At 34.6% G+C, this 12,078-nt stretch overlaps 1 protein-coding gene across 1 annotated transcript; it reads left to right on the top strand.

The window, feature by feature from the left end:
• The first annotated feature begins 9,645 nt into the window (after window positions 1-9,645).
• Window positions 9,646-12,078, top strand: LOC132270198 (uncharacterized). Its single transcript, XM_059771394.1, has 3 exons — window positions 9,646-9,745; window positions 10,477-11,040; window positions 11,843-12,078. Exons 1-3 carry the CDS (start codon window positions 9,646-9,648, stop codon window positions 12,076-12,078), a joined length of 900 nt encoding a protein of 299 aa, XP_059627377.1.

Genomic DNA, 12,078 nt, shown 5'->3' with positions numbered 1-12,078 from the left:
TATATTCGGTTGTATGGAATTAGTGCTTTGGAATTGGAATTGAAATTAAAGAAAAAATAGTTTAAAGTTTAAAGTAATTTTTCTCTAACATAAGGATAATCACATGTTAAGAAATTGAATTGAGAAGAACGAGAGTTGTGTCTCAAATTTTTTTAAGAATGTTGTTTAAAGAAGTTCGACGGATTGGACAATTAGCAATCAGTCCCAAAGCTGCAATTGGTTTTAGAAATTTTGAAAAATTGTAACCGGTCGCACTATTTGAAACCAATTGCATTGGCCTAATATGAGAAAGAATTGTTTACTTATATGAGAAATTATTTTATTAAAGGTTGCAGACATGTAGGACAATTTGTTTCTTTGTAATTAAAGAATTTGATTGAAGGCAAGTAGTGGCCACTAATAAATTGTAATCTTTGTTTAATAAGGAATTGGGTGTTAAAAACACTATAAGTAAATGTATGGTTGGGTGGAAAAGGTAGAGAAAAAAAGGGTTCGAGTGAAAGAGTGAGGAGAGAGGAGAGTGGGTGCAAAGGTATAGAGATGTAAAGGTAGCCTTACACCTCGATTGATGTGAGTGGTTGTTAACGCTAAAATCGGCTCCTTAGATCCGATTCGAAAGTGATGTGATACGGGCGTGCCAAAACCAATTATATGGTTCAAGTGTCAATTGTCAACTTCAGTCCTTTTGAGAAGGTTGACTTTCAGACGATGCGAGAAAAAAAGGGAACAGTAAAACTCCTTTTTGAGTTCAGAATTGCCTTAATTAAAAGGAATTTTATAATGAATAATTTATAGTAACGTTTTAAAAATAGAAAGGGGAGAAAATCTAGATATAGAAATAGATAGAGGGAGAGATTTAGAACGAGATAGAGAGAATAAAAGATATAAGGATAGAGAGAAATAACAAGGATGTTATTTTGGGAAAGAGCTTGAGAAAGTAAAACACAATAATAAAATGATTCTGAGAGTGCTGGACCTCTATCTTAGCATGCCTCCTTGATTATTTATAGAATAAAATCTTACAACTAAGTATTCTAGTTACACCCAAACTCTATCAACTAACTAATTACTGTTTTCAAATAAAACCTAATCCTCTAGATAAACATAAACATGCAATTAAATAAATACTTCTATCTATTTGTTACTTCCAGTTATCCAACTTTATCCATTGCGTCTTCAAACACAATTCCTGTAGATCCAATTCTATGGGAAAATTGCAACATCGCTATCCCCTTCGTGGTTCAGGTGTATGATCCAATTCTTCAACCCAATTTAAATATCATGCATCTTCAGCCCAATCTCTTCTTGCGGCCCAAACCTTTACCACGTCACTACACTTCAAGCCCAACTATAGTCCAAGCCCAATTACCAAAATGGGTGTCAACAATACCCCCTAATTTTGGTAGCCGTTTTGGTTCGGCTTCCAAAATTTAAATTACACCCATTGAATTGAGTCAGCATATATAAACCCTAACACAATTATTACCATCAGTGTTTTGGTTTCCAAAGAACATTGATAAATGGAACGCCATCTAATCAGTCATAACTTAGCCGTAGGCTTACCATCTTTCATTTGAACACGTTTCATTTCACAAGCAAAGCCTTTCTTTGCACAAACTCTTTGTCCTCTCCAAAGTTCTTCTCTTCCAAAAACTCTTCTACAAATTGATCTTTCCTTTCTTCAACTATGACTTCAAAACAACAGAAACAACGTGATTTGAATTTAGAAACTCCCTTCCCAAAATCAACATCACATACCCAAATGACGAAATCTGCAATCAAAACACTAGCCTAAACCGAACTGGATACCACAACGTTAATCGATATCATAGAAAATGCTAAGGGACTTGGCCCAGCGTTTCTCAATCGATTCCCTCCTATGTTATCTTCGATTTATCCACAAGCCGAAAAGCATCTCCCTTTCTCAAAACCTCTCCATCTTACAGCGGAAGGGGAAAGATCAGCCCTTTCCATCAGAAATTGGCATCTACCAATGCTCCAATGGAATGATTGGGTGGATCGCGTATTGGCAGTAAAAGGAGACCAGTGGAAATGGATGGGTATCTGTGATATTCCCTAATTTCGGAACACGAGTTGATCAAATCCACGCACAAAATCAGGGAATATCAAAAAAATTAAAGTATTTAAACGAGCACATATTACAAAATGAAATAAATAATAAATAATACGATGAAGAAAACTAATAAATAATAAATCCCTTAATAACTCTCCAATGGTTACAATTCGGGAATCCCGTAACTCAAGGACTCCTTAACCAAAAGTCACTATTCAGAATTTCAGATATAAATACTAATGTCAAATAAAGAAATAATATCCTACTTCGAAATAAATCGAAAGAATAGATAAGTCCTCCAATTGCAAATCCTCAACCTTGAGACTTGAACATCTAGTAATCTGAAAGATAAAAATAAAGTGGGTCAAACCCACAAGTAAGTTCTCTCTACCAAACCTCAGAAAACCAATAAACAAATTATCTATACCAAAACCAATCCCTAATACAGTTTTAATTTTAATGTACGATGATACACATATATATAAATACTTATATACAATACAATAATCCTATCCATTAATAGGTTCCTTAAATTGTCAAAACCATAAACCAATGATTAGTTAATAATCAAACCTAAACCAATCCACCAATATATATTTCTTTTTCAAAAAAATCTCCTTTAACCTTAATTCCATCATAAACAGTAATTTAATCATTTAAGCAATAAATTACAATTAAGGGAATAATGTATTAAATCCAAAACCCAATAATAATTTCTAGTTATTTAAATCGCACAGCTAATATCTAGGTTTTGACAAATCATCCATGTCTCTACCAATATTATTTTATTGATATATATAAAATAATACACTAACCTGTAAGTACTAGGTTATTCAAATCATAATCCAACCTATACATACAATAACCATAGATGAACTTTTAATCATCTAACATATAACAATTTAATTATGCATTGGTAATTTAAACATGCCATTATAAATATATTTATTTATATATTGACAATTCAACCATGCCTCCTTAAGTATATTTACTTATACAATTAATTAGCAATTCAACCATGCTTCCCATATATGAAATTTATTCATAACTAATAAGGCAATATATTAAAGCCTTTGACAACTCATCCATGCCGACAATTCAACCATGTACTAACTTTAAACTTAACTATAAACTTAATTATACATAGACTTCAGATGTATATTATAAACATGTCCTTAATTTAATAACTACTCTATTACGATTTTAAATCAACCATACCATCCACAAATCAAGTTATACCAAATAAATTTTATAATATTTAATAATCATAAATGATATATGTATACACATATATTTTATAATATATATATGTGTAAAATACATCATATAATATTCGTTGATTATTTAAATCACATATATACATATATATATCAATAAATATATATATATATATATATATATATATATATATATATAACCTTCCATACTTATCATAAATTAATTAAACCATATACCCGTATATATATAAATAATTATATATATATATACACACACACACACACACACATATACCTCCTTCCATAATAAATTATTAATTAATTATTTTATGTAAATAAATGCTACTAAATATTTTAGTAACACTTAACGGCTCTCCAATACCCTAAGAATGTAACCTCCAGTGGCTGATTTCAACACTCACAGACTTAAAATTAAATATGAAAATTCACCGGACCCCACAGGACCTTACCGGGACATCAAATACCCCCGCACACGCCCCCACTCGCTGCCACACGCTTCTCCTTTTGTTGCACGCGCCCCCACGCTCAAAGACACACTAGTAAGCGCGTCCACGCGCTGCCACGCGCCTGATACACTCTCGACGCGTGTTGGCAGCTTCTCATTGGCTGTCTTCCGTGTTCTGGTAAGTCACGATGCACTGGATCATCTCTCTTTCATCAACTAAATCTAACCATTAAATGTCGCATGTGTATCAACGTATAATGTGCCGCAATGCACTAAATCCCTTAAGTATTATTTTTAAATTTCAATGGCTCAGAGTATCTTTGACGTCACACAACTTAGTAAGATTCCCTTTACCTTTGACCGACCATTGTTCTTTGCTTCTTTGCATTTCTGGTCACCCACTACTAATTCACTAACCTTGCACTGTAGAATGATGGCCCTTACATTAAGAGACATTTATTTTCTAACGAGTTTGAAGTCGGGGGGGGGGGGGGGGGGGGGGTGGATGAAATCAATTATCTCCTTCAGGATGAAGAGACCTCGTTTTACTTTTCAGAACAAAAAGGTTCCAAACCTTATGTGCAGTCACACGGCCTATTTTTAAAAGAAATGATGGGGGAAAATGGGGCTGAAGTAGATGAACAAGAGCATATAAGGTTTTTGTTGTTATGGTTGTGTAGATATCTGCTGTGTGCCCCTACTATCCAAATCACCAAAGACCTTACTCAGTTGGCCATTGCATTATCTAAAGGAAAACCCATCACCTTAGCTCCATTTCTTTTTGCTTCTTTGTATAGAGGCTTGTTTGACCTTATTACTTCCAACTTTTCAAGATCTGGAGGTCCACTTTGGCTCTACCAATTCTGGCTGTATGCTTATTTCCCTGAATTAGCTCCCACCATTAGGCTTACTACTGATGATCCTTTGCTATCATTTAGATATGCCAAAGTAAAGCCTAAAGATCACTTCTTCAATGACTGTTTTCAGTTTTTCTATCATCAATGTAAAATCAGGACTCAATCCCAATTTCTTTCTTTTTCCAAATGTTGGCTAGCTCCCTCTTGGTTGTTTCCTCCTACTATCGAGTCCTCGGCAGAACAGATTGAACTTTATAAAACTTCTTGGGGCCATTTCTTAATTGCAAGGGATATTCCCTGTAATACTGTTGCTCCCTATCTTGCCAAGAGCCGAACTGGGGTAGAATTTTACAACCCTGCTGTAGGTGCAAAATTTCGCCTAACCAATAATGATTAAGAGAAATAAAACAATTCACTCAACAAATAATAAAAATAAACAAGAACAATATATAGAGAAGCGTAAAATTGCTTGTGTATCTTTATTGGATGTCTGTGCCTCTATTTATACACAAAAGATTGGTTAAATTATGATAGGACTCGCATTGCTTGCCTTCCAATTCTTTCCCTACAGAAATTCTTTACAAATAGAGCTCCTTCCTTTGTATAATTTTCCTTGCGTAGTAGTTTCTTTCTTTGCTGTATCCTTCTTCTAATAGGACTAATTTCCTTTCAATGGATTTGGGCCATAAGTAACCTGATCCATGTGATATTGCTAACGGGCTGGATCTCTTGTTTCGGACTTGAGCAATGCTACATAGATCAATTAGCTGTGACCTTGGGCTAGTGTCTTATGATTTTAGGCTGTCAACGAGCTTGGACTGGGTTTTGAGCAGGATGGGCCTCTGACATTTGTGATGGGTATTTATATTGCGATGACGTGTACAGTTCTCATTGGAGGGAGATTTTTCCCTCCACACCTGCTCAACTAGCAAGGCAATTTGGGTTAACCCAAATAATTTCATTGCCGCCCCACTCTATAACAAGAATTACCATCGGCGGGTCAAGCTTTCAAATAGTGAAAAAATTCAGGATGTAACCAATCGATTTACTCAGCGCCTTCAGGAATTTCAATATAAACCTTTTTCTTAAAGAACCGTATACTGATCCAAGCTTTGAGGACTAGTGGGCAGCATATATCAATTTTACCAGGACTGAAGATTCCAACCAACTTGTATGCAATCTTCTTGGGTCCTACAAATTCATCTCCCTCAACTTTCAAGGTGTGGACTCCATTCAACCCATTCAGCTTACCTCTGCTCCAGAACCAGAAAATGTGACAGATAAAATAACAACTCATCCTCCTTCCACAGCTCCTGTAGGTAGGACCAGATCTCACTCTCGGCAGAGTAAGTTTTATGCCTTTGTTCTTCTCATATAAACTTATATTTTGTTTAGATTCTTACTAACATAACTTTAGGCGCACACTCCACAGTACCAGAGAAATCAATACCTGCCAAGTCTGAAGAAGCCCAATTTGATCCTTATGTCCCTATTCAAAGTATACCCCCAATATCGACTACCCCAGTAAGTTAGCAAAACTTCTTTTTTATTTTACTGAATTGATGTTCAAACTCTAACAATCCTAACTCAGGAATCGAAGAAAAGAAAAAATATGAAAACTGTGGGGAGAAAACCTGTGAAGAAACAAAAAGCGAAGAGGGACTTTGTGTTGATTGATGATGATGATGGAGAAGAAATAGTGATAAAAAAAGTCCAGGCCTCCACTGATACTCCCAAGGTATAACTGTTCATCAACTGAACTTGGAAATCTCCCTTTAGATTAAAATTAAGGCAAAGCCGATTTTGTTATGCAGGAACGTACACCTCAATCCAAACAACAAATAAGCTCAAACAGTGGTGCCACAGAAAAATTTGAATTGTCTCAAGATCAAGAATAATTCTCTCCTAAAAGAACCATTTCACCTGCCTCATCTTAGCACCTAGTAGCAGCATCCCTTAAGGCTGAACAAATTGGAGATTATGATGAAGTAAGTTGTACAATTCTCGCTACACAATTCCTATTACTTTGAACTATAGAATACTAATTTGGAGGATCTCAGGTACTGAAGAATTTTGTTCCCCCTGCTACTCCTGCCAGTGCCAATCCAAGTTCCCCTTTCACTACCTTGGACTCTCTCTTCGACTCTGTGTTTGACTCACTAGACCTTGAACCAGTTGTGACTCCATCCGAGAATGTTACTGAAATTCCTGTAGAAGTGTTACAGGCTGTGAAATTACTATCTCAAATGTTTGAACAAGATGTTTTTCTAATTTCTGCTTTCAAAGATGACTTAGCTCAGACTTTGTCCTTCTTAAGTAGCTATCCTGGGTTTACTTTAAGTGACCAAACTTTCTTCAAAGTTTTCCAACACTAGGTTCTTTCTATGACCCGTTCTTTAACCGAATCCACCAAAGCCATTAGCCATTGTTCTTCCCAATTATAGGAAAGAGAAAAGCTTGCCCGAAACTTGAAGATGGGAAAAGAGCTACATAACTCTTTGAAGAAAGAAGCAGCCGAGCTAGATACCAAAGAGAGAAAGCTTCAGAAGATCCAACTCATCAAGAAGGTAACAAAATTAAAAGTACAGACAAAGATTACTGCTCCTCAATTCAAAGCACTGCAAGCTCAGATGCCGAAGTTGGAGTAATCTAAAAAGCAGGCAAAAATCAAACTCAACCAAACCATGGCTTCGTGGGCTGATCTCAAGGCTAAATTCAAAGATTTTTATAAGAACTTTAACCAACTTTGAACAATTATGGATTTCTTTCTAGTATGGGTCTGTAACATGGTATTTTTGAACTGTTTGTGATAATAATGGTTGAATATGCTAAAAATCTTTATTATTGCTTAAAACTGAACTACCATATCGTTTCATAATTTGTAAAAAAATAACAACTGAGAGGGAATATAACCCAAATTAATTTGACTTAATGGAGATTTTCTTTTCTTCCATAAGTTCAAAAATAGTTGGTTTATATTTTGTAAGGTACCTTCTATTTATTGGCCTTTCATACACCTCACCATCCAAATCCTTCAATTTATAAGTACCTCCATGCATAATTGTTAAAGGCACCGAAGGCGTAAGGCGCCTCCAGGCGCAGTCTTGGCGCCTTGATTGACTCAAGGCGACTGCCTTGTGATAGGCGAGCGCCTCTAAGGAATAGGCTAAAGGCGATCTCAAGGCGTGCCTGAGTGAATATATATATATTTTGTACTTTTTTTGTTATTATTTTGATTGTGTATGACTGTATGGGTTTATTTGTTTAGTTTTTATTTTTTAATTACAAAACCTATACATACAGCTATACAAGACTACAAAAGTCAAAAGAAAAAGAAAAGAAAAAAGGAAAACCAAAGCAAAAGGACAGAGAACAGAGAAGTACGAGCCCGGATCTGCGAAGCTTGGAGTCTTGGATCTGTCGGAATCCAGATCTACGAAGCCGGTAAGTTCTCCTTCCCTCTCTTCTACTTCTCTCCTTCTTACTTCTCGGATCATCATCTCTCAGTCTTCTTCTTTTTTTCTTTTTTTCTTCCGGAGACTGTCCTCTCTCAGATTTTTTTTTTTTCTTCTTTTCTTCTTTTCTTCTTCTTCTTTTCTTCTTCTCTCGGCAGTCAGCTCTCTCGGCTCTTAAGTCTTGCTCTTCTTTTAATTTTTTTTTATTTAATTTTTTTTTCTCTATTTTTTATTTTATTTTATTTTTTTATTCTTCTTCTTCTTCTTCTCTCGCGTCTCGGCTCTTCTTGGCTTTTTTTTTTTTTTTTTCTCTCGTCTCAGCTCTTCTTTTATTTTTTTTTCAATAGCATATCATTGGTGTAGTCTTGTAGATCATTGTCTTCTAAATTTTTTTTTTCAATAGCATATCTTATTGGAACTGGAAGATGAAATTCCATTAATTTATGTCATTCATTGACAACCGGTATCTCGCCATTTTCCTTCTTTATTTCACGAACTAGTATTCATTTTTTGAATTTTGATTCTTAAAAATTTCTTACCATATTATCGCCTGCCCCTCGGACTAAATTCAAGACTCTGCCACTGCATTCAAGAAAGACCCGTAAAAACTACTACTACTACTATTATTATTATTTTCATTTTCTAAATCATAATTGGAACTTATGATTGCATAAAAGGATATTCAAGACATTAAACCATTGAGGATAACTATTTTGTAAATTTGATTACTATATATATATATTTAGGAAAAAATATATAAATATAAGTGTTTTTTAGGTAAATAAAATTTTAAAAAAATATATATATATATATATATATTAAATATAACTAGGTAATTTTTTGTGATCAAAGAAACCAAACCAAAATTCCATTTTTTTCAATAGCATATCATTGTTGTAGTCTTGTAGATTCCTTGCCGGTTTGCAGTTGATTGTCTAGACTCTGGTCTGCAAAATAATATATAAATAATATTCGAAACCAAGCTTTGATCTCAACATATCTTTCATGAAAAATGATAAATATATATATATATAAGCTTGGTTTTGACATGATTCATGAAAAATGATAACTATATATATATAAGTTGAGATCGAAATAATATATAAATAATATTCTGCTCTTTGCATCAACACTGCTTTTTTTATTTTTGCATGAAATAATATTATGCTTTTTGCATTTTGTCAAAGCTCTTTATTATTATTATTTTTTTAAATTGAAATGTTAATATTGCTTTAAAGTTCTGTATTATTTTTTTTGTCAGAGTTGTTGCAGACACTGATTACATGATGCTATTATTTTGTCATCTTGAATTTGATTGTAGTTTGTATTTTAAAAGATGCCTAGTGATGGTTCAAGAAAGGATCCGGCATAGAATTACTCACATTTGGAGAATCCGAAAGATACAATTGCCGTCACTTGTAACTTTTGTGCAAAAGTTACAAAAGGAGGTATTTATCGGGCTAAGCAACACTTAGCTGGAGGGTATAGAAATGTGAGTGCATGCACAAGATGTCCATCTAGTGTTAGAGAAGAAATCAAAGAGTACATGAGTAAGAAAAAGGAATAAAAAGAGCAAATGAATTTGTTACCTAGTGATGAAATTAATTTCATTGATGGAGAGGATGAGGATGACGTTATGGAAGTTAACAATCGGGGAAAAAGGGTGGCTAGTGCAGGTAGTGGCAGTGCTAGTGTCAATTCCTCAAAGATGTAAAAGCAAAAGGGACCGATTGATTTATATTTCACTCCCAGACCGGAAATTGTGGTACAAAAAAGAAATGAGGGGGGGAAACAGACAACCATTAATGATGCATGCAAGAAAGAGTTGAGAGGAAGAGCGTGTGCTGCTTTTGTAAGGTGGATGTATGATGCAAGAATTGCATTCAATGCTGTTAAGTATGACAGCTTTGCCGAGGTTGTTAAAGCAATTGGATAATATGGTCCTGGCATGAAACCACCTAGTTATCATGAGGTGAGAGTTCTTTTGCTTAGGAAGGAATTGGATAATACCAATGCTTTGATGAATGACCATATAGAGGAGTGGTCAAAATTTGGATGCTTATTAATGACAGATGGGTGGACAGACAAGAGAGGGAGAACATTGCTTAATTTCCTAGTAAATAGTCCAAGGGGAACCAAGTTTATTGAATCGATAGATACTTCTTCTTTTTCAAAGGATGGTGCAAAGATGTTTGACTTACTTAATAAATTTGTAAACCGCATTGGAGTAGCAAATGTTGTCTAAGTCGTCACAAATAGTGAATCAAGCAATAAGTATGTCGGTTAGAATGTTCATTGTTTATAACTTTTAGAGTTTACATTCTTTACAAATATATAATTTAAATCTTTTTTTATTTACTCATTCTCTTTATATCATTTTTTCTTTTTTCCGTTTGGTTTCAAATAGGGAGGATGTTAGAGAAAGAACACCCACATTTGTATTGGACACCATGTGCTGCTCATTGCTTAGACTTGATGTTGGAAGACATTGGTAAAATACCGTCCATCTCTAGAACAATGCAGAGGGCAGTGGAGTTGAATAGTTATATTTATATGCGTCCAAAGTTGTTGAACATTATGAGGAACTTTACTCATAAAAAGGAGTTGCTTAGGGTCGCTAAGACTCGATTTGCTACATGTTTCATCACATTATCAAGTATTCATAAGCAAAAGAATAACTTGAGAAAGATGTTTACTTCAGAAGAATGGAATCGTAGTAAATGGGCGAAAGAGGAAGCCGGTAAAAGAGTTGCTTCTTATGTTTTGATGCCTTCCTTTTGGAACAACATTATTTTTAGCCTTAAGGTTTCCGGTCCTCTTATTCCAGTTTTGAGATTAGTTGATAGCGAGAAAAAGCCTCCCATGGGATACATTTATGCGGCTATGGATAGGGCTAAAGAAGCCATTGCAAAATCATTTGGGGAAGTAGAAGACAAATACAAGGATATTTTTGAAATAATTGATAAGAGGTGTAATGTTTAACTTCATCGCCCTTTGCATGCAGTAGGTTATTATTTGAACCCAGAATACTTTTATTCAAATCCGAAAATTGAAGAAGATGAAGAGATTACAAAGGGTTTGTATGCATGCATTGCAAGGTTAGTCCCAGATGTCAAAGACCAAGACAAAATTACTGAGAAGCTGTCCTTATATTCTAAAGTTGAGGGTCTCTTTGGTAATCCCTTTGCTATTAGACAGAGAAGTACATGAGGACCAGGTAAAGTGGTAAAGTATATTAAGTTAGTATAGCTAAGTGTTAAAATTATTTTGACAATAGAGTCGATAGAAAGATGAAGCTAAAGTTGCTAAACATCATTAGTAATTTTTTTTAATAGCTAATTGGTGGGAAGCTTATGGGAAGTCAACAAAACTTCTCCAAAAGTTTGCTATAAAGGTTTTAAGCCTTACTTGCAGTTCTTCTGGTTGTGAACGAAATTGGAGCGTGTTCGAGCATGTAAGTATATACTATCTACTAACTAGGTTTAGAATTTAATTGTTGAAAGTTAAAATTTTAATTTTTTATACTTACTAGTTAAAGTTGAATTTATTGTAGCTTCATAACAAGAAAAGAAATAGGCTCGCTCAAACAACTTTGAATGATTTAGTGTTCATCAAATACAATAGAGCATTGAGGCGTCGATATAATATGCGTGACACTCTTGATCTCATTTTACTCGATGACATTGATGAAAGCAACGAGTGGTTGACGGGGGGGTTGGATGATTCTGATGCAGAACATGATCTAGTCTATGAAGATAATTCCTTGACATAAGGTGATGTTGCTAATTTTGCTGGTATTGGAGAGGCTAGCAGGCCGCAACGGTCTACTAGATCAAAATCTAGTTCTAGTTCACGGTTACCAACAAAGGGAGCAGGAAGTTCTTCAGTTCGACTTGTGGATGAGGATGAGGATGATTCAGATGAGATAGAAGAGGATCCTAAGAATTATGAATCATTTAGTGACGATCAAAATGATGTTATGCTTATTGATGACGAGGGTGATATTTAG

The sequence above is a fragment of the Cornus florida genome, unplaced genomic scaffold (assembly GCF_030987335.1).
Source record: "Cornus florida cultivar Cherokee Brave unplaced genomic scaffold, ASM3098733v1 CherokeeBrave_3.0.0_Hap2_Chr08, whole genome shotgun sequence".
Lineage (NCBI taxonomy): Eukaryota > Viridiplantae > Streptophyta > Magnoliopsida > Cornales > Cornaceae > Cornus > Cornus florida.
The sequence above is the reverse complement of the archived record's forward strand: the minus strand, read 5'-3'. Positions and strand labels throughout refer to the sequence as shown.

Bases quoted from the DNA above. Each gene is read 5' to 3' on its own strand.
- LOC132270198 (XM_059771394.1), top strand. From the start codon at position 9,646: ATGAATTTGTTACCTAGTGATGAAATTAATTTCATTGATGGAGAGGAT. The intron at 9,746-10,476 runs GTAGTGGCAGTG...GGTTTCAAATAG, and splicing joins AAAAAGGGTGGCTAGTGCAG to GGAGGATGTTAGAGAAAGAA. The intron at 11,041-11,842 runs GTAATGTTTAAC...CCTTGACATAAG, and splicing joins TGAAATAATTGATAAGAGGT to GTGATGTTGCTAATTTTGCT.